General features: G+C 52.9%; 2 protein-coding genes across 3 annotated transcripts in view; both read right to left on the bottom strand.

The window, feature by feature from the left end:
- Nucleotides 1-23,189, bottom strand: part of LOC130601541 (protocadherin gamma-C5-like) — a 176,012-nt gene that overhangs the window by 118,785 nt on the left and 34,038 nt on the right. The gene's annotated exons all lie outside the window — the stretch shown is intronic.
- LOC130601560 (uncharacterized) lies at nt 94-15,591 on the bottom strand. The gene is made up of 5 exons (XM_057413720.1): nt 13,147-15,591; nt 7,178-9,931; nt 6,044-6,085; nt 2,753-5,488; nt 94-117 (listed from the first exon to the last, which is right to left on the bottom strand). Exons 1-5 carry the CDS (start codon nt 15,589-15,591, stop codon nt 94-96), a joined length of 8,001 nt encoding a protein of 2,666 aa, XP_057269703.1.

Genomic DNA, 23,189 nt, shown 5'->3' with positions numbered 1-23,189 from the left:
TGCCTCTGAACAGACAGGATTTCTCACCCTGCCCAAATATTATTCAATGGGAAAGCTACATTTGTAGACAGACACCAATGAAAAAGAATGGGCCTATGCAACTTCTGAGAACAAGGACTGCAACACAAACACATATAAAGAGATTTATCTGCTCATAACACTACTTGAAAGCAATGTAGAATGTTCTCAAGTGCATAAATATGCATCTCTGATAAAGACCTAGTTGTCAAAATATCAACTCAAAACCATCATAATTCTACTTCAGAACATGGGCAACTTAGTTCATGACTCAAAGATCAATGGAATCTGTATGTCTATTCTCAGTCACTGATCATGCAATAGGAAAGAAATGCAAGCAAAGTGATATAAAAAAACATCAACAGAATCATTATTCCATAGGCCAACAAGTCCTGGGAATGAACACAACACAGATCTCTCCGTAAGTACCTCTGCACACACAGCACCAATGACTCTCCTCAGGCCCTTCACAGCTGCCTTGTTATCATTGATCTTAATCGCAGAGACTCAATTGAAGTTGCACAGAGAACTTCTCCTTACTATGGATAATATTTGACTTCCCACAACATGCATGTGACAAGCAAGAGCTTAAGTATTTTGAGGAAACAAGTATATGAAGTCTATTGCTTTAAACATGAAAGCAACCTATGGAACAGGGAAGTAGAAGTAACAGGCTTGATCTTCCACACATTATCAGAGAGAACAGCCTACCTTCAGTACATCACAAGCAGCAAGACAAATCAGCAAGGCACAAAGTTGACACATGAAGGACTGGATTTGGAGAAGGCTGAGGTTCTTGACTTCTTTGCCTCAGTCTTCACTGGCAAGTGCTCTGACCACACCACCCAAGTCTTGGAAGACAGATGCAGGGAATGTGAGAATGAAGACATTAGGCCCACTGTAGGAGAGGATCTGGTTCAAGACCATCTTAAGAACCTGAATATGCACAAGTCCATGGGGCTTGACGAAATCCATCCGTGGGTCCCGAAGGAGCTAGTGAATAAGCCACTGGTGAGAGCATGGCTTCACTAAGGGGAAATCCTGCCTGACCAATTTGGTGGCCTTCTATGATGGGGCTACGGAACTGATGGGCAGGGGTAGAGCAGCTGACATCTACCTGGACTTGTGCAAAGTGTTCGACACTGTCCTGCATGACATACTTGTTTAAATTGGAGAGAGATCAATTTGATGGACCACTTAGTGGATAAAGAACTGGCTGGATGGCCTCACACTAAGAGCTGTGGTCAAAGGCTCAATGTCCAGCTAGAGACCAGTAATGAGTGGTGTCCCTCAGGGATCACTGTTGGGACTGGTCTTGTTCAATGACTTTGTCAGTGACATGGACAGTGGGATTGAGTGCACCCTCAGCAAGTTTGCCGATGACACCAAGCTGTGCGGTTTGGTTGATAAGCTGAAGGGAAGGGATGCCATCCAGAGGGACCTTGACATGCTTGTGAGCTGGGCTGATGTCAACCTTATGGAATTTATGGACATGAGCCAGCAGTGCGCTCACAGCCTAGAAGACCAACCATATCCTGGGCTGCACCAAAAGAAGCAGGTCGAAGGAGGTGACCCTGCCCCTCTACTCTGCTCTTGTGAGACCTCGGAGTACTGTGTACAGTTCTGATGTCAACACAAAAAGGACATGGAACTGTTGGAACAAGTCCAGAGGAGGTCCAAAAGGATGATCAGGGAACTAGAGCACTTCCCGTATGAAGACAGCTGAGAAAGTTGGGGCTGTTCAGCCTGGAGAAGGCTGCATGGAGACCTCATAGCAGCCTTCCAGTATTTGAAGGGCCTGTAAAAATACTGGGGAGGGATGCTTCAATAGACTGCAGTGACAGGACAAGGGGTAATGGGTTAAAACAGGGGAAGTTTAGATTGGATATAAGGAAGAAGTTCTTTAAGGGTGGTGAGGCACTGGAATGGGCTGCCCTGGGAAGCTATGAATGCTCCATCCCTGACAGTGTTCAAGGCCAGGTTGGACAGAGCCCTGGGTGACATGGTTTAGTGTGAGGTCTCCCTGCCCATGGGGGGGGGGGGGGGGGAGGGGGGAGGTTGGAACTAGATGATCTTAAGGTCCTTTCCAACCCTAACTATTCTGATTCGATTACAGCATACTCGAGAATGGCTTTTAGGCTAGAAATAGACAATGATTCCACTGCTGGCTCCTCCAACAGCTCCCATTATCACACCTGTCATAAATACGTAAGCTGTCAAAAACGACCACAACCTGAAAACAGGAGAAACCTTCCACGGATGCCCATACAGATGGAGTAAAACGTCTTTTAGCAGGCATTCTTTGGGAAGATGAAACTCACACTGTATACTCACAGTTGGGCACTGGCCACAAAAATTAAGAAACCATGTCTCTTGCGTCTTCAAGAGCCAATCCTGCACAAGTACCATGACTCTGCTCTCCAACCCTACACCACACAATGGTGCTCTTTGCATCTTTACATATGTCTGCTCATGAGACTTCAGAGAAGAAATGTCAAGGTTTAAAAAGACCCGTTTGAAGGAAGAAACTGTGTCAACATAGTGAAGACATCCTAAAACACAAAGCCCCCCTCCAAGGAAACTACCGCTGGCAGCAGGATTGCTCCTTCCGCCTCTCAACTTGCTAACATCCCGCGTTCCCCTCCTGGGAGCAAGAGGCACCAGCACCCAGCAACAAGACAGGAGAAGCAGAAGAAGAAAGCGACGTGGAGAAAGGCTCCTGGGAGGAACTCACCGGGGGAATGGCGGGGTCCGCGCGGCAGGAGGCTGCAATGTCCTCCCCGAGAAGAGGCGGACGGGCCGGGAGGGTGTCGCAGCAGCTGCCTGAGGACAAGCGGAGATGGCTCTTGCGAGAGTCAGCGGTGAGAGACACCTCGTGCGAGTAGGAGTGCAGGAAGGCGCGGACGCCGTCGATGCCCACAAACTGCGAGGCCGGGACACCGCGCAAGGCGGAGCTGCCCGACGTCGCCAGCAGCTGCGAGCGGCGCCAGTGCCGCAGGCGCAGCGCCAGCAGCAGCAGCAGGAAGGCGAGGAAGAGGCAGGACACGGCCGCCACGGCCAGCACCAGCCAGCGCGTGAGGCTGGCGGCCGGCTCGCCCGGCACCGCCGCCGCCGCGCTGCCCAGCTCCGAGAGCAGCTCGGCCACGCTCTCGGCCAGCACCACCGTGAGCGTGGCCGTGGCCGACAGCGCCGGCCGCCCGTGGTCCTTCACCACCACCACCAGGCTCTGGCGCGCCGCGTCGCGGGCCAGCGGGAAGCGCGCCGTGCGCACCTCGCCGCTGTGCAGCCCCACGCGGAACAGCCCCGGCTCCGTCGCCTTGGCCAGCTCGTACGACAGCCACGCGTTCTGCCCCGCGTCCGCGTCCACCGCCACCACCTTGGCCACCAGCGCCCCGGGCTCCGCCGACCGCGGCGCCAGCTCCACGCCCGCCCAGCCCGACACCGCCGCCGAAGGCGCCGCCGCCGGCGGGTACAGCACCTGCGGCGCGTTGTCGTTCTCGTCCACGATCTCCAGCACCACCGACGCGTTGCTGCTCAGCGCCGGCAAGCCGCCGTCCTCCGCCCACACCCACAGCCGCACCTCGCGCACCTCCTCGTAGTCGAACGAGCGCAGCGCGTACAGCGCGCCCGTCTCCGCCTGCACCGACACGTAGGACGAGAGCGGCGCGTCCCTCACCCGCCCCTCCGACAGCCGGTACCGCACGCGCGCGTTCTGCCCCCAGTCCGCGTCCGTTGCCCGCACCGTCAGCACCAGCGCTCCCGCTGCGTTGTTCTCGGCCAGCCGGGCGCTGTAGCGCGCCTTCGCAAACACTGGCGAGTTGTCGTTCACGTCCAGCACCCGCAGCGCCAGCATCACGTTGCTCTGCAGCGCCGGAGACCCACCGTCCACTGCCCGCACGGTCAGGTTGTACTCTGACACCTTCTCGCGGTCCAGGTGCCCTGCCGTCACTATGCGGTAGTAGTCTTCAAAGGTCTTCTCCAGGCGGAACGGGAAGTTCTCGGCAATGCTGCACCGCACCTGACCGTTCGCTCCTGAGTCATGGTCCTGCACGTGCAATAAGGCCATTACCGTTCCCGGCGGTGCATCCTCGGAGATTTCGCTGAGAGACGACGACATCGTCAGTTCTGGTGCATTGTCGTTGACGTCTGTCACCGTGATCCCAACATTAGCCGTGTCGAAAAGGCCCCCACCGTCGTGTACCTGCACTTGCAATTCGTAGGAGTTGCCTTCCTCGAAGTCCAGGTTCCGCATCAGCGTTATCTCTCCTGTGTCTGCGTCTAGCAAGAATGTCTGCGATGCCCTGTCCTTTTTCAATGAATATTTCAGGTGTCCGTTCAAACCCTCGTCGGCGTCAGAAGCCGTGACAGCGAGAAGAACGGAGCCCACGGGCACATCCTCGGGCACACGCACCGTGTACTCCGCCTGGCTGAACACGGGCGCGTTGTCGTTGGCGTCCAGAACGACCACGCGGATCCGCGCCGTGCCTGTGCGAGCCGGCTCTCCGCCATCGCTCGCCCTCAGCACCAGCTCGTGGAATGCCGCCTCCTCCCGGTCCAGCGCCTTCGCCAGCACCAGCTCGGGGCGCTGATCACCGCTGGGACCAGCCTGCACGGCCAGGGAGAAGTGCTCGTCTCCACTCAGCTCGTAGCGCTGCAGGGAATTTGGGCCCGAGTCCGGGTCGTGAGCTTCGGCCAGGGGAAACCGCGACCCCGGGGCTGTTAACTCGCTCATTCTCAGCTCCGTGTCTGCCTCTTCGAAACTGGGCTCGCTGTCGTTAATGTCCGTGATTTCCACTTCTATTTTGTAAACCTTCATTTCTCCCTCCACGATCACCTCACAGCGCAGCACGCATTGCTGCGCGCTTTCACAGAGCTGCTCCCTGTCTATCCTCTCCGCTGTCACCAAATGGCCCGTCTTCCCGTGCAAGGCGAAATACTGCGCCCTACCTCTCTCCAGCAGGCGAAGACCGCGGTCGCGGACAGCCGGCAGCTTCAGCCCCAGGTCCTTGGCCATGTCGCCCACGAATGAGCCCTTGGGCAGCTCCTCGGGAACTGAGTAGCGCAGCTGCCCCCATGCCGCGTCCCACGCCGCCACCAGGATGGCCCACAGCAGCGCTCGTTCCTGCCAGTCCCAGCGCATTCCCGCCGAGCCGATCTCTGCCACAGCCCCGTCCACCCCGCACCTCCGCAGACAGCTCCCCGCCGCCGACCCCTGCTCCGTGTCCTTCTCCTGCTCCGGCAGCTGCACTGGCTCCTGGTCCGTGTCTCCGCTCCTGCCGCTGCACTGGCTCCACCCCGTCGTTACCGCACGGCTCCGCGCTGCGGGGACGCTCGCAGACTGTCCGGCCTCCGAGACAACCAGCGAGCGAGCGAGCGAGCGCGGTAGCAGCGGGCGGGGCTGCAGGCAGCGCTCCGACCTTCCTCCCGCTCCTCCTCGGTCAACAGCGGCGCCCGCAGCCTCATCTCGGCACTGCAGTCACAACGTTTTATACCCTTCGTAGCTGAATTACTGGTACAAGGAGATCAAAAGAAAACAGGTTCCGAGATCCTAAACGCAGTAATCGCACACACCCTTCCCGCAAACCAGGTTTCAGGTCATTAACCCAGGTGGCGAGAACTTTGTACAGATGATAAGCTTCAAATTCAGCACACTACCAACCCCGCCGAATTTGAGACCTTTTGTGAGTAAGCATGATACAGAGAAGTACGGCTGGCTTGTCTTGCGGCATTTTTAATGGGACTACTCGATTTCCTTATAAACCAAATATTCGACTGGAAAAGCGAAGCTGAAGGACTTCGAGTAACTCCCCCTTTAAAACCAAATAAGGGTTTTTTATCCAAGTAATTAGCTCTGGGATACTGATGTAAAGGATTGCAACTTTTCAGCTAATCCTCTTCGTGTTGGACACCTCTTCAACAGAATAGCATAGGACAGGAGACTATTACAGCTGCAGACCCTCAACTACCGCTAAACACAATGCAAATGGACTTTATTCGAGTGATCAATTGCTGCTACTTTGCGTACCTCGTTCTCGGGTTGGATGAGCAGGATGGGTAGAGGACTATCCTGGTAAAATAGGCAGAAGCAGCAACTATGTGACGAACTCATGAGCAGTAAATGCACAACTCAGAAAAATCATGCCCAGACAGAACTTGCCATTAATGCTGCCATTTCTGCAGCAGCCTTCTCCAAAAGACAGGAGGACAATGTGGAAGACGGGTACATTCACTAGGGAGGGACAATCTATAAATGAGCGTTTCCTTTAGTAGTTTCGGTCAAAAAGGAAATCTAAACCGAAGCATCAACCCCATTTTCTCGACCCCGCTAAGCAGTTAGAGGATCTCCACAGTGGATCCGCCTGCACTTAGACCCACAGCATTTCAGAACACTAGCTTCGTAGTCTTTTTCGTTTTAGCTTTTTTCGTTTAAAACATCTCTGCAGGCAATCCAATCTGCACAGCTTTTTGTAGTCGAGCTAGAATTTTTCCCTCAGCCTTTCAGCAGATGAGAACTGAGACTCGCACGCCGTGTCACAATCTCTCAAATCCCGAGCAATAGCACATAGATGCAATCACAAGATCTTCACAAGAGTCACCCAACCACCCCACCCCCACCCCCCCCCCAAAGAGAGTCCGCTGAGAAGTCAGAGCTTTCTGCGGACTTTCCCCCTGCACTCCGGAGGCTAATCCGGATCACCCTGCATTCCTCCTGCTTCCGCCACCGACACTGGGGAATTTTTCATTGCAGGCTGACACTACAGCCTAGGACTTGCGGCTCTGCTCTAGTATGATGCACACACACTCGTGGAGTCATTACAGCAAAAAAAATAAATCGTCCAAAACGCAGCCTCTGCACTTTGAAAATACAGCTCTTTGGAAAAAATATAAAAATGGGTTCTGAAACAATGTTGGATTTGTTTGGTGTTTCTTGGACAAAATTAACAAACCAATTAACAGCAAGAACCTTCAAACGAGGACTACACGTGATGGGTGGTCATTCGCGGAAAAGTTACTGTTCAGTGAATGATCCCAAAAAAAGGCCACGGCACAGGATTATTTCGTTCCTGAAAGATCGGCACGACCACGCGCGCAACCACGAATAACCGCAGAGAGCCTGTTAGGAAAGACCCGAGAAAGACGTAAGCGCGGGCTTACAGACCTGCTGTACTTCGGAGTCCGCTGGCGGTTTTCCCACGACGGCGCTGCTGGTCAGGCTTCGCTCTCCGAGGGACTCCCCACAGAGAAGCTCCTCCGCGGGCAGGTTAGAAAGCGGCGGCGGTGGCCAAGCGGCTTCGGCGACGGCTCGTCCAGACGCAACGCACAGGTTGTAGGAGTAGGGCAAGGTGCCCTCGCAGAAGTCGGCTGGGAAAGCGGCGCCGGCCACGGAGAAGCGTTGAGCACCCAGGCAGCGCAGCACGGCGGGCGGCCCGGCACGGCGGCCCCTTGCCAGCACGGCCAGCGCCACGCTCAGCAGGAAGAGCGCGGACAGGAGAGCCAACGCCAGCACGAGGGAGAACTGCAGCTCCGCCGCCGAGTCGGCGCCCGCCGCCCGCTCGCTCAGCTCCGGCAGCGCCTCCTGCAAGCTCTCGGCCAGCACCACGTGCAGCGTGGCCGTGGCCGACAGCGCCGGCTGCCCGTGGTCCTTCACCACGGCCACGAGCCGCTGCTTCGCCGCGTCCCTGTCCGACACGGCCCGCGCCGTGCGCACCTCGCCGCTGTGCAGCCCCACGCGGAACAGCGCCGGCTCCGGCGCCTGCACCAGCTCGTACGACAGCCAGGCGTTGCGCCCCGCATCCGCGTCCACCGCCACCACCTTGGCCACCAGGTACCCGGCCTCAGCCGACCGAGGCACCATCTCGAAAGGGACCGCGGCCGACGCCAGTCCCGGGTCTGCCCCTGCACCCGCCGCTGCTGGCCACAGCACCCGCGGCGCGTTGTCGTTGCGGTCCAACACGAAGACGCGCACCGTCGCCGTCGAGCTCCGCGCCGGTTCCCCGCCATCCTGAGCCCGCACCACCACCGCGAACTCCCGGCACTGCTCGTAGTCGAAGGAGCGCTGCGCGTACATTGCGCCGCTCTGCGCCTCCACCGACACGTACGGCGCCGCGCCCGCGCTGCCGCCTTCCATCGAGTACCTCACGCGCCCGTTGCTGCCAGCGTCCGCGTCCCGCGCCCTCACGTGCAGCACCAGCTCGCCCGCCGCGTTGTTCTCCGCCACGTAGGCGCTGTAGGCGGCCTCCTCGAACACCGGCGCGTTGTCGTTCACGTCCGACACCTCCAGCACCAGCACCGTGCTGCTCGAGAGCGCCGGGCTGCCCCGGTCCCTCGCCACCACCGTCACCCGGTGTTCGGACTTCTGTTCCCGGTCCAGCGCGCTCGCCGTCACCACCTTGTACGACCCGCCCGACGACGCCACGAGCGACAGCGGCGCCTCGCCCGACAGCTCGCACCACACCTGACCGTTCTCCCCGGAATCCGGGTCTTTCACGTTCAGCAGGGCCACCACTGTACCGGCAGGCGAGTCCTCGGGCACAGGGTTCGACACCGACAGCACCGTAATTTCGGGCTCGTTGTCGTTCACGTCCAGCACCTCCACCTCCACCTCGCAGTGAGCCAAGAGACCGGCCCCGTCCTTTGCTTCAACGGCCAGGCTGAACGAGCCCGTGTCCTCGAAGTCCAGTGCCTCCTGCAGCGTGATCCTCCCGCTCTCCGCATCCACCATGAACTTCTGAAGCACCTTAGGCGGCATTTTCCCAAAGCCGTACGTGATGCGGGCGTTGCTGCCAGCGTCGGCATCAGAGGCAGAAACGTTCAGCACCGTCGACCCCGGCAGTGCATCCTCCCTCACGCTCACTCGATACCGCTCCTGCGCGAAGATGGGGGCGTTGTCGTTGGCATCGGTGACGTTGATGCAGAGCTGGGCGGTGCCGCTCCGGGGCGGGTCCCCGCCGTCCACCGCCGTCAGGAGCAGCCGCAGGCTCTGTTCTTTCTCCCGGTCCAGCGCCCGAAGCAGCACCAGCTCCGCGAACTTGCGTCTGTCCTTGCTCTCCTTCACTTCCACTGTGAAGTACTCGTTGTCCTCCACCTTGTAGCCCTGTAACGAGTTACGACCCACGTCCTCGTCCTCAGCAACTCCCAAGTAAAACCGAGCGCCGGGAGGTGTGGATTCAATTATTTCTAATTGCATGTTTTCCTTAAGAAACCGTGGAGCGTTGTCGTTCACGTCCTGGATTGCCACGTCGACGTGGAAAACATTAAACGGGTTCTGCACGAGTGTCTCGAAGCTGATAGAACAGGACGTCGACTTGCCGCACATCTCCTCCCTGTCCAACCTCTCGCTCACGTACAGGTTCCCGTTCTCCCCACTCACGGTAAAGTATTGCTTCTCGGTGTTCAGCCGCAGCTTGCGTGCCGGCAGCTCCGCCGGGCTCAGCCCCAGGTCCCGGGCCAGCGGCCCCACCAGCGAGCCTCTGTCCAGCTCCTCGGGAATGGCGTAGCGGAGCCGCTCTGGCGCCGCCCGGCAGCACCAGCACAGCAGTAAAGAGGGCAGCAGCACTAGGCCGGCTGCTGGACGCCGGCTCTGCCTCTGCCTGCTCGCCATTCTCGCCATCCTAGGCGCGCTCCTCCTGCCGCTGCTTTCTTTCTTCCAGCTCCTCTCTGCAGGGAGCGGAGGGGCTGCCGGAGGGCACGGAGCTCGATGCCGGCTCGGACGCCGTCTCGCCTCTCCTGCCCGTGCCGCTGCCGCTGTGGCCGGCGCTGAACGAGAGAGCAGCCTGCGGGGGCCGAACGTTGCGGGGGCCGAACGTTGCGGCGGCTCCGGCTGCAGCTTTGGCTCCAGCGCCGTTTCGCGTTGGCCAACAGCGACACCCGGAGGCGACTCGATGCCACCGCAGTCGAGTCGGAGGCTGCGCCCCTGATAGGAGCAGCGGCAGCCACCCACCTAAAGAATCATTTTTGTAGCTAGAGACTTTATATTACACTGCTTCAGGGTGAATTTTACCCTGCTCTTTTCTGATTTAAAATACCACTGAGTCGTAATGGTAGAGGACCTGAACTCAGGCCATCTAACAGCCCAGTTGTCAAATGTGTATCTCTCCAACAGAAGCCAGGATGTTATCGGACCGTTTAGGGGACACCCTGCATGCCTCGTCCCTGTGGCTCTATTTCTGGAACTGCACCCTTGCTCTGGCAGAACAAATTTGAGCGGAAATGAGGTCTAGTAGCGCATGAAATGCAAGATCTTAGAAACACTCAAATGAACAGAACGTCTACCATTTCTGAGGCCAAATAGTTCGATTACTTGTTTACATCTGGTATGCCAACAATAACAGAACGCGCTGAACAGCTGCTGCAGCATGAGCTAGAGGCACTAACCAGATTGCTAAACAAAGCTGGTAATTACAACCAAAATTGTACACCGAGGAAATCAAGAAGAGGAAACCAAAACCATACCTCACACAAGCAGGCAAGAAAGCATTAGAAATCCACCAGTTCTTGGGAATTGCTTCTACTGTGTGGCAGCATTCTCAAAAACAAAACAAAACAAAACAAAAAAAAAAAACAAAACCAACCAAACCATATTTTAAAAGGCTTTATATCTCACACAGCTGTAGAGAAATGGTAAGGAAGAGGGAAATGCCACCCAGCATGGAAGACAAACTAATAACTGCACAAACAAGGAAATCAAGCTCAGAGAAAATGAACCCATACCACTACTCTTGCCATTTCTGTAGCCACCCTTCACTTAAAGGCATGATGGCATGAGGCTGAGGGGATGAACATTTATTAGGGCAGAGCAATCTGCCACTTCACCATTCATGGACCACATGCACGTTTTCTTACTGAGTCCAGCACCAAAACAGCATTAACCAATTCCTGTTCATGTCACTAAACTGAATGTTCATTATTGAGCAGTTTCATGACACCATCACATAATATTGCAAACCCATAAATCACACAAGAAGTGTTAGAAAAGTGTGCTGTCACAGAAACTTACCTGTAAGTCTTCCTGCTACTCACTGAAGGCACTGAAATTCATCCCTGGGAGCACTTGGAGGTTGTTCCTATCTCAAGCTGCAACTGTGGGCCTACAGTCTTCCTCTGCACTACATATTGGGTTTAGTTTAATAGTCACGAGCTCTCAGCAACTGTTTTCTATTCTGTGGCCTGCTCATCTCCTGGAAATATGAAGCAAAGGCCTTCTCATGGACCTCCTTTTCCACCTCAGTATTCAACAACAAATTCTACCTTCTTCATTCTCATGGTTACAATATTGGCTGCAGTAAATATGTGCTGCAAATCAACATTCACATTACCAAATGTAAAAACTGTCCAAAATGGGGAAAAAGAACCATGACCTCTGAGGAATAATGTCCTCAAAGGAAGCGTAACTACAGTTGTGAAAATACACTAATGTTACAGGGAGATACAAGTTGGATAAAGGTTTCTCACAAGTTTTATAAGCCATTTTACCTTTGCTTCATCTATGTACTGATTTATGGAGCAAATGCTCTACTATTGCATTTCAGGAGACCAGGATCACACAAAATATGGCACAGGCCTTCGCACCAGGCAGAAAAATCAAAGTACTGCCCAAGCAAAGCCATGCTGACTCACCTATTTTCCTGGTTCAAAGCCAGCCTTTCACTCTCCTTGCTTTGTATTCCAAGTCCTTAGTTGCGCTACAGATCATGTCCAATATTTTGCCCATATGTCAGTCATAAGTGGAGGAGCGTATCATTGTGACATCTCAGGGAAACAGGTATATCAAAGTGTTCATCTTGGCTGAACACCTTCAGGCTATGGATGGCAACTTCCTGCAGCCCAGCAAGTACAAAAGACTTTTTAAGGATTAACAGGGACAATCAGGCCCAACTTTAGACCTGGATAAGGCAAGAACAGGGAACCTGCAGACATGAAGGAATCATAGCCAACATTTCAGATACAGCAGGTACACTAAAGAAGGACCTAGTTCGTAACCAAAGGAGCTCACACCAGACAGTAGCCACATTCCCTCCAGGCAATTCTGTGGACAATCTATACATGAACCACAACTGTGGGCCTCAAATAACCAGGACAAACTGACCTTTTACACCATTTTTACATGTTTACAAATTATACCACAGCAAAACTTTGCATCTGACCAGGATTTCTCACCCTGCTCAAACTTACACAACAGAAAAGCTACATTTGTCTTCAGACACCACTGAAAATTGCCCATGCAGCTTCTCCTTCGCGAGGAGATCCTCAGCATGCAGAGATACTTCTCTTTTCATCACACTACTGTAAAGTGTACATCTATGCTCTGTCACTGATCATGGAACAGGAAAGCAAACAGATGAACCCACAGCTTGGACAGAGCCAAACCAAGGCAATATCCAAGACATGACATCTTGAATAATTTTCAATACACCGACAATAAACCCTGGGAATCAACACAACACATGTATCCACCAATACCTCCACACAGACACCACCATCGGTATCTCAAACCCATTACAGCTTGCATTATTGTCATTGATTTTCATCAACTGCAAACCACCAAAAGAGTTGCACAGAAATGCCGCTAAGGCATAATTAGACCGATACAAGTGCAAATGCACATGGAGAACCTATCAGGGCAACCCATACAGATGCAATGACACCTTCTAGCAAAAATTCCTTTGGAAGGCAAAACTCAGTGCAGGACATTACTCTTGGGCGCAGGTACTTCACAACTCGAATGTATTGCTGAACATCTTTACATTTCTATAGTAAGATGAAGACACATTTCTACTCATGCCCCTACAAGGAGGCACGAGGCTACTGTAGAGATTGGGTCGCTGAACAGCATGGAACAAAATGAAGATGTGGTAAAACATGACACCTTCTTCCAAGGAAACTCCGGCTGGCCTCTCCACCTGCTCCTCCTGCCTCGCCATCTGCTGCATACCTGAGCCTACAACCCACAGTCCCCTCCTCGGCGCAAGAAGCACCAGAATTTAGAACGGGGCTCAGATAATCTTTGCCTTCCTCGTCCCCACAGCTCCCCGAGCTACAGAGGGAACACGAAAAGATAATCCACCGGGAAAAGGGCAGACAAGCAGCAGAGCGAAGGAAGCAGCGAAAAGACTCCTGGAAAGAACTCACCGTGGGAGCAGAGGGGTCCATGCAGCGGGGGGCGGCAGGGTCCTCCCCGAGCAGTGGCGCGGGATCGTCAGGTGGCGGACGGGCCGGGAGGGTGTCGCAGCAGCTGCCAGAGGACAAGCGGAGATGGCTCTTGCGAGAGTCGGCGGTGAGAGACACCTCGTGCGAGTAGGAGTGCAGGAAGGCGCGGACGCCGTCGATGCCCACAAACTGGGAGGCCGGGACACCGCGCAAGGCGGCGCTGCCCGACGTCGCCAGCAGCTGCGAGCGGCGCCAGCGCCGCAGGCGGAACGCCAGCAGCAGCAGCAGGAAGGCGAGGAAGAGGCAGGACACGGCCGCCACGGCCAGCACCAGCCAGCGCGTGAGGCTGGCGGCCGGCTCGCCCGGCACCGCCGCCGCCGCGCTGCCCAGCTCCGAGAGCAGCTCGGCCACGCTCTCGGCCAGCACCACCGTGAGCGTGGCCGTGGCCGACAGCGCCGGCCGCCCGTGGTCCTTCACCACCACCACCAGGCTCTGGCGCGCAGCGTCGCGGGCCAGCGGGAAGCGCGCCGTGCGCACCTCGCCGCTGTGCAGCCCCACGCGGAACAGCCCCGGCTCCGTCGCCTTGGCCAGCTCGTACGACAGCCACGCGTTCTGCCCCGCGTCCGCGTCCACCGCCACCACCTTGGCCACCAGCGCCCCGGGCTCCGCCGACCGCGGCGCCAGCTCCACGCCCGCCCAGCCCGACACCGCCGCCGAAGGCGCCGCCGCCGGCGGGTACAGCACCTGCGGCGCGTTGTCGTTCTCGTCCACGATCTCCAGCACCACCGACGCGTTGCTGCTCAGCGCCGGCAAGCCGCCGTCCTCCGCCCACACCCACAGCCGCACCTCGCGCACCTCCTCGTAGTCGAACGAGCGCAGCGCGTACAGCGCGCCCGTCTCCGCCTGCACCGACACGTAGGACGAGAGCGGCGCGTCCCTCACCCGCCCCTCCGACAGCCGGTACCGCACGCGCGCGTTCTGCCCCCAGTCCGCGTCCGTTGCCCGCACCGTCAGCACTGGCGCGCCCGCTGCGTTGTTCTCGGCCAGCCGGGCGCTGTAGCGCGGCTCCGCGAACACGGGGGCGTTGTCGTTCACGTCCAGCACCCGTAGCACTAGCACCGCGCTACACTCCTTCGCCGGTGACCCGCTGTCCACCGCCCGCACCGTCACGTTGTACTCCGACACCTTCTCGCGGTCCAACTCCCCCTCCATCACCACGCGGTAGTAGTCCTCAAATGTCTTCTCCAGCCGGAAAGGGAGAGTCTCGGCGATGCTGCACCTCACCTGGCCGTTCACCCCCGAGTCCTTGTCCTGTACGTGCAGGAGTGCCACCACCGTCCCCGATGTCGCGTCCTCAGAAATCTCACTCAGAGCCGACCGCACCGAAATCTCGGGGGCATTGTCGTTGACGTCTGTCACCATGATCGCGATTTTCGCTGTATCTGATAGTTCACCTCCGTCGAGTGCCTGCACCTCCAGCTCATGTGTGGCGATTTCCTCAAAGTCCAAATCGTCCTTTAGAGATATTTCTCCAGTCTCAGAGTCCAGCTGGAAAAGTTCCGATGCCCGGTCTGAAATCTTATGGATACTGTATTTCACGTGTCCGTTCAACCCCTCATCGGCGTCAGAGGCCGTGAGAGTAACAAGGACAGAGCCCACAGGCATGTCCTCGGGCACACGCACCGTGTACTCCGCCTGGCTGAAAACGGGCGCGTTGTCGTTGGCGTCCAGCACAGCCACGCGGATCCGCGCCGTTCCCGTCCGCGCAGGCTCTCCGCCGTCGCTCGCCCTCAGCACCAGCTCGTGAAACGCCGCCTCCTCCCGGTCCAGCGCCTTCTCCAGCACCAGCTCGGGACGCTGACTGCCGCCGGGGCCCGCCTGCACGGCCAGCGAGAAGTGCTCGTCACCGCTCAGCTCGTAGCGCTGCAGGGAATTCGAGCCTGCATCAGGGTCGTGAGCTTCGGCCAAGGTAAACCGTGATCCAGGAGCTGTCATCTCGCTCATTCTCAGTTCCTTTTCTGGTCGTCGGAAGCTGGGCGCGTTGTCGTTAATGTCTGTGATCTCTACTTCGATTTTGTAAACCTTCATTTCTTCTTCCACGATAACCTCACAGTGCAGCACGCATTTCACCACCAGCCGGCACAGCTGCTCCCTGTCTATCCTCTCCGCTGTCACCAAATGTCCCGTTTTCCCGTGCAAAGAGAAATACTGCGTCCTACCTTCAGAGACGACTCGGACGCTGCGGTGACGGAGAACCGGTAGCTCCAGCCCCAGGTCCTTGGCCACGTCGCCCACGAACGAGCCCTTAGGCAGCTCCTCCGGAATCGAGTATTGCAGCTGCCCCCACGCCGCGTCCCACGCTGCCACCAGGACGGTCCACAGCAGCACTCTCTTACACCGGCTCCAGCGTCTCTCCGCCGTGCACATCTCCACCGCGTCCCCGCCAACCCCGCACCGCCGCAAACACTTCCCTCCTTTGCCGACCGCTGTGCTGGTTTGTGCTCCCTCTCCCGGTCCGTGTCGCTGCTTCCTGCCGCTGCTGCCGCCGACCCCTCTGCCTCGATGTAGCCGGGTTCCGCACCGCGGGGACGCTCGGAGACCGCCCGGCCGCCGAGACAGCCAGCGAGCGAGCCGGGCCGCAGCGGGAGGGGTTGCCGGCAGCGCTTCGAGCCTTCCTCTCCTCTTCGGTCAACAGCGGCGCCTGCAGCCTACTCCCTGCACTGCAGTCATCGGGCGCTGCTGAGCGCTGCTCGTCCACCCCTATCCAAGCGAAACTCGCGGGGTCGGCACACGAGACACGGACTTGCCATCGGGTCCCGGTGATTTCCTTACTCGTTTGCTCTAGAGACGTGGTCTGCCTTGACTCTCGCGGCGATTCCGGCCAGGCAGAAATACTTTCCTTGGCCCTACTAGTTCTTCCACACGGAATATTTTATGTGCTCATCACTCTGCAAGCACAATCTCCCCCACCAATTGCATAGCTTTTTGTAGTCATTGTGGTTGAGTCTCTTCCCTCAGCCTTTCAGGAGATCAAAACTGTACCAGACTGGAATGACATCAGCCACAATTTCCCAAATCCCGAGTAATAGCACAAGGCAGCAATCAAGATCCCTCCTCAAAGACAGCTGTCCTCCAGGCTGGCCCTTTGGACTGTTACTTTTCCCCTGCACTCCAGAGGCTGCTCTGGATCACCCTACATTTATCCAGTTTCTCCCATTACCACTCGGGAATAATTTATTACAGCCTGACACTGGAGTCTGTGCTTCCACTTAGGACTTCAGGCTCCTCTGGGAGTCAATGAAACATTTTCCCAACTCTGTTACGTAGAGTTGGCAGATGTCATTCTACGCACTAATGACCACCTTTATTAACAGCATTTCACACACCACCACCTTTGTAAACTTTTCAGCTGTACCTGAACATGTGATGAACCAAGAAATTCCATCACTATCTGCTCCAAGCAGAAAACAATGGCTGATGGTGTACTCAATCCCACTGAGAAGATACTAAATAGTCCAAGGGTCTCAATATGGACATCCATTGGTCATCCAGCCATTTCGCCAACCATCTAATTGTCCACCTATCCCTTTAAATGGCCACCATGATGAAAGGAAATGTGTGGAGTACACCCTGCAGGACTTCTAACATTGGCCTCTAGTCTATTCATGGCAACCTTTGCTGGGCTGGGTTATTTTACACTCGACTGCAGCAGAGATGGCTTTGCTTTCTTTTGCTACAGACAAATGCGTATTTCTTAAGGCAAACTTGAGAAACAGGAAAAACTGTGATACTCCATCAGGCACGTGTTATGTATAGCAAGCAAGGAAATGCTCATCAGGTTTTCTACACGCTAACGGACAGAGCTCCCTGGTCTTTTTTCTAACCCTATACAACTTGCAAGATTGCTTCTGTCCTTCCCATAATTGGCAGAAACCTATCATAAGAGGAAGATGTCCCACCATTGCACCAAGAAGGGAGGTACATTTGGCTTCTCGCCACCATTCTCAAAACAAGGACAACCACACAAATGAGAAAAAAAAAAGTGATCATTCAACAGAGTTTGGATCACCAAACTATTCACTTAGGCGGAATCTCTTCCCCTCATTAATCACACACACCATTCCAGAGAGGTCCAACTTCTGCTCAGTTCATGTTTACATTTGTTCCCCCCAACAATAACAGAACATAAAAACACCCTCGTATCTCCTGCCTTTCACACCCACTGGAGCATAAGCAAGAAGCACTAATACATGACACATTCCTAAAAGAATATATGCTGATTAAACACCTAGGAAACCAAGATAAAAAACATAAATCAGACAAGCAAGGCAAGGAAGCCTTAGAAAATGTTTTGTCATTGAAACACCAGGAAATCTTGCTGGTCTTCACTGTGGGCATTGAAATTCAATCCTGGGAGCACCTGAATGTCATTCCTATCTAAAGTAGCAAGCGCTGCCCTAAAGTCATCTGTACTACACAGTATCAGGGTTCAGTTTAAGAAACACCAGCCCTCAGGCATTGTTGTTACCGTGTCACATGCTATTCTCCCAAAAATATGAAGCTGTAAGTTTAAAGACCTTATCATAGAACCATAGAATAGTTCAGGCTGAAAAGGACCTTAAGATAATCTAGTTCCAACACCCCTGCCATGTGCAGGGACGCCTCGCCCTAGACCATGTTGCCCCAGGTTCTGTCCAACCTGGCCTTGAACGCTGCCAGCGATGAAGCATTCACCTCTTTGGGCAACCTGTGCCAGTGCCTAAACATCCTCACAATAACTTCTTATATCTTCTAACCTGAACTTCCCCTGTTTGAACCTGTTGCGTCTTGTAGGCCCCCTTCAAATATTGGAAGGCTGCTATGAGGTCTCGATGCAGCCTTCTCCAGTCTGAACAGCCCCAACTTCCTCAGCCTGTCTTCTTACAGGAGGTGCTCCAGTCCCCTGATCATCCTTGTGGCCCTACTCTGGACTTGCTCCAACAGCTCCACATGCTTATGTTGAGGATACCAGAACTGCACACAGTACACCAAGTGAGGTCAAAGGGGAAGGATTACCTCCTTTGACCTGCTGGTCACTCTCCTTTTGATGCAGCCTAGTATACAGTTGGCTTTCTGGGCTGCAAGCACATTGTTGGCCCATGCTGTTTCTCATTGACCAATACCCCCAAGTCCTCTGCAAGACTACTCTGAATCACTTCTCCACCCAGCCTGTAGCTGTGCCTGGGATTGCCCCGACCCAGGTGTAGGACCTTGCGCACTTTCTTGAACTTCATGAAGTTGGCCCCACACAGCTTAGTGTTAGCAAACTTACTGAGGGCACCTCAAACCTACCGGCCATGTTGCTGACAAATGGGATTGGTCCCAACACTGACCCCTGAGGGACACCTCTTGTTACCCATCTCCATCTGGACATTGAGCTGCTGACCACAACTCTGCATGTGGTCATTCCCAACAACTCTTTATTCATCAAGTGGTCGGTCCATCAATGAAATTTGTTTCTCCAGTTTAGAGAAAAGGGTGTCATGAGGGACAGTGTCGAACACTTTGTACAAGTCCAGGTAGATGCTGTCAACTGCTTTGCTCTTATCCATCAATTCTGTAGCCCCATCATAGGACACTAAATTGGTCAGACATGATTTGCCCTCAGTGAAGCCATGCCGGGTGTTACCAACCACCTCATGTGCCTTAGCATGCTTTCCAGGAGAATCTGATACAAGATTTTGCCAGGCAGAGGTGAGTCTGAATGGTCTGTAGTTTTCTGGCTCTTCCATTGTCCCCTTCTTGAAAATGGGGGTTATATTTCCCTTTTTCCAGTCGCTGGGTACTTCACCTGCCATGATTTTTAAAAAATGAAGGACAGTGGCTTAGCAACTTCATTTACCAGATACTTCAGGACCCACAGATGGATTTCATCAGGTCCCATAAGGACTTGTGCACTTTGATTCTTAAAATGATCTTGAACCTGATCCTCTCCTACAGTAGGCCTAAGGTCTTAAGTCTCACAGTACCTGCATCTGCCTTCCAAGACTTGGGTGGTGTGGTCAGAGCACTTGCTGGTGAAGACTGTGGCAAAGAAGTCATCGAGAACCTCAGTCTTTTCCAAATCTAGGGTAGCCAGTTCATTTCCTTCCAGAGAGGGTCTGTGTTATTCCTAGACTTGTTTGCAACATACCCACAGAAGCCCTTCCTGTTATTCTTGACATCCCTGGCCAGACAATTCTATCTGGACATCAGCTTTCCTGACCCAATTCCTAACTTCCCAATGTTCCTGTATTCTTCCCAGACTGCCTGTCCTTCCATTTTCTGCAAGTTTCTTTCCTTCTAAGTTTTCTCAGCAGTTTCTTACACACCCATGGAGGCATCTTGGCTTTCCAGCCCCATTTCCTTCTTGCAGGGACGCAACACTCCTGAGCTTGGAGCAGGTGATCTTTAAATATCAACTAGCAGTCTTGGGCCCCCTGCCCTCTAGGGTTTTATCCCATGGAACCATATTGAGTAGGTTCCTGAAGAGACCAAAGTCTTCCCTCCTGAAGTCCAGGGCCCTTTTCATTACCCTGAAGATCACAGACTCCACCATCTCATGATCACTGCAGTGAAGGCTGCCCTGGAGCATCACATTCCCATCCAGTGTTCCCATTCCCTCCCTGTTGGTGAGCACAAGGTCAAGCATGGCACCTCTCCTTGGCTCCTGTTACTTGCAGGAGGAAGTTGTCTTTCACACAACTGAGACCTCCTGTATTACTTGTGCCAGGCTGTACCATTCTTCCAACCGATACTGGAGTGGTTGAAGTCCCCCATGAGACAAAGACCTGCAATTGCGGGCTGCTCCTATCTGTCTAGAGAGCTTCATCCACAGTGTCTTCCTGATCAGGCAGCCTGCAGCAGGTCCCCACGGTAATGTCCCCATCACATTTCTCCCTTTGAACCTAACCCACAAACTCATCACCCGTCCCTGGGCAAAGTTATGTACTCTCCAAACTACCATTGACATAAGTAGCTACATCCCTCACCCCTGTCTGCCTGGCCTGTCTTTCCTAAAGAGCCTGTAACTTTCCATTCCAACTCCAGTCATAGGAGCCATCCCATCATACTTCTGTGATTCCAACAATGTCATATTCACTTAGATGTGTACACATCTCTAATTCCTATTGTTTCTTCCCCCTTATGGGACACTTTCTCCAGTGCATTCTTTTAAGAGCACACAATAGATTCTTTTAGATTCTCATTCTTTCTGCTCACACAATTCTGTGTTAGGAGGCTAAAGTAAGTATTTGTTGCATAAAACCATGCAGCTTCAAATGCAAAAGCACTGTCCAGAAATGGGATAAGGAAACCATGACCTTTCAGGAAAGAAGGGCCTGAAAGAAAGTGGAACAACAGCTGTGAAGAAACACTATCACAACATTCAGGGAAATAGATGGATAATGGAGATTTCAGAAGGATTACCAGCCATTCTAGCTATATGTCATCTCTCTATGTGCTCAGTTGTACAAATGCTCTACTACCATTGTATTTCAGGACAGGGAAACCAGGATTACAATAAAAAAATGGCACAGGCCTTGGTACCAGGCAGGAATTCAATCCGTTGCTCAGTCAAAATCACACTGACTCATCTATTTTCCATGTTCAAAATGAGCATCTTGCCCTCCTTGCTCTGCGTTCACAGCCCACAGTCACACCATGGACTATATTGTTTTGGCCATATACTGGCCACAGGTGAGATGTCATGTCATTGTGTGACATCATAGAGAAAAAAGGTATATCAAAGCCTTGGCTTTGTAGATGAAATCACTGAAGGTATCAATGGAAACCATTACCCAGTCCAACAAGACATCTTTTAATATCGTAAGGGTTAGCCACTATGAGATCCAGCTTTAGACCTGAGCAACAAACAAGGGAACAACAGGAAACCTGCAGAGGTGAGGGCATTATAGCTTAAAATTTCAGAGTATCTCAACTGTACTAGGTACACAAAAGGAGGATCTAGATAAAATGTCCACAGGAGCTAACACAACATACCCACGTTTCCTCATTTTGGACAATAAGAAGCAAATGCATGGACAGCTATGAACCTCATATGAAAAAAAGGACAACTTTTACATAATCTGTACATCTTTTAGACATTTCAAATTATACCACAGCAAACGTATACACGTGCTAAGTCTCTGGATAGAATTTCTCACCATGCCCAAATGTCACATGAAAGGAAAACTACATTTGCAGAAGACACCACTGAAAGAGAAGTTCAACACATAACTGAAAAAAAAAAATCACTATATTGGTGTATGGAGAGAGATTTCTCATCACACTATTTGGAAGCAATGTAAAATTTTCTCAAGTGCATAAGTGATATGCAGCTTCAGTAAAGACCCAGTCAAAGTATTAGTTCAAAGACACGATCCTACTTCAGCACATGGACAAGTTAGAGGATACATGACTCTCAAAGCCTAATGTAATGCATATATCTAGGCCCAGTAAGTGATCATGCAACAGGAAAGCAAACTGATGAACCCACAGGTTGGACAGATTCTGAAATGTGTGATACCCACCCTCAGACTCATTTCCTGTAGACCAGCAATAAACCCTGGAAACTGACACAACACATGCCATTTCTCCACCATACCTCCACGCACAGCACCCCTAAGACTCCTCAAATGCTTAGTTTGCATCATTGTCACTGATCTTCATCAGACTCCATTGAAAGAGAAATTACACAGAGAATGTCTCCTTACAACAAATAATATTTGACTCCTACCAGTGCATCAGCATTCCACATGGAGAGATATTACACAAATGCTCTCTTATCAGGACTCCCACTGCCTTTCAGGACAAGGAACCAGCATCACAGCTTGAGCGGCACAGGCCTTGGTACCAGGCAAAAGGCATGTTGACCCACCCGTATTTCTGGTACCAAGCCATTCTCTCATCTTGCTTGCATAGATCTATTCTGCATAAAGAGCCTTTAGTACCATTGCAGACTATATCCTATTTTTGACCATATGTGGGCTAGAAGCTGACAATGAAGAGTTTCATTCCTTGACATCTTAGGGAAATGAGATTATATCAAAATCTTTGTCTTGGCAGCAGAACACCATCATAGAATGGATGGACACTGTTCCCTAGACTGACAACTAGAAGAGCTCTCCACTAACAGCCAAACTGAAACCCAGGTGTAGAATAGGAGACAAAAGGCAACAATAAGAAAATGGGGACATTAAGGCACAACAGCTTAGTAGCTCCTAATGTCATCTGTAGTAGGTACATAAGAAGAGTATCTAGCTGGTTGGTTCAAAATTGAGTCATGAGCATCAGCTCAAAGACAGCATCGCACTTGGGCAACTGTGCAGATACGTGACTCTACACCACTTTGTGACATTTACATCTACACCCAATAACTACCATTCACAGGAAAAGCTGTATCTGACATAGTGCATACAACGAGTAACTTCCTGGCACATGTTTCAAATAAAGCCCATATCCAGAAATTAATGTCAGAAATACCCCACCCCATCCCCTGCATTCCCACTAATTTTAATACCCACAAAACATCAGCAGTTACTTCATGAGAGCAGGAGCCATTGAAAACATCTGAAATTTGGTCAAGGCTAGGGAAAGCTTCACACAACCAACAACGAGATATAGATGGTAAAATGACGCCTCACACAGCAGTTCTTAAACACGGTAGCCCAGAGTGATGTTCACATATCCATGCCTAATGCTTGCAGACAAGTTTGTAAAACGATTGTCATCCCCTCTCAGTATGCAGGAAAAGAGAGCTCGTTGGAAGTGGCAGAACTGTTGCATCCTCTAAGTGCACTTGTCATAAGCACATAATGTAACAAGAATACAACATATAGCACATGGCAGGAAACTCCAAACAACCCCTATAGAGCAAGAATAACGTCGTCTATCAAACATTCTTTAGGAAGAAAAAAAGTCACACATAACGATCCTGCAGATGGGCACTGAATAGGGAAAGGAGCAAATCATGTCACTTGTGTCCAACAACCACTCGCGCACAGCTG

Source organism: Pezoporus wallicus, unplaced genomic scaffold (assembly GCF_028554395.1).
Source record: "Pezoporus wallicus isolate ANWC-B61680 ecotype Strahan unplaced genomic scaffold, APGP_CSIRO_Pwel_v1 contig_11153, whole genome shotgun sequence".
NCBI lineage: Eukaryota > Metazoa > Chordata > Aves > Psittaciformes > Psittacidae > Pezoporus > Pezoporus wallicus.
The sequence above is the reverse complement of the archived record's forward strand: the minus strand, read 5'-3'. Positions and strand labels throughout refer to the sequence as shown.

Excerpts from the sequence above, each read along its gene's own strand:
- LOC130601560 (XM_057413720.1), bottom strand. The coding sequence starts at position 15,591 with ATGTGCACGGCGGAGAGACGCTGGAGCCGGTGTAAGAGAGTGCTGCTG. Across the intron at positions 6,086-7,177 it reads CGGACTCCGAAGTACAGCAG|GATAGTCCTCTACCCATCCT; the intron begins GTCTGTAAGCCC and ends CTATTTTACCAG. Across the intron at positions 5,489-6,043 it reads TCATCCAACCCGAGAACGAG|TGCCGAGATGAGGCTGCGGG; the intron begins GTACGCAAAGTA and ends TTGTGACTGCAG.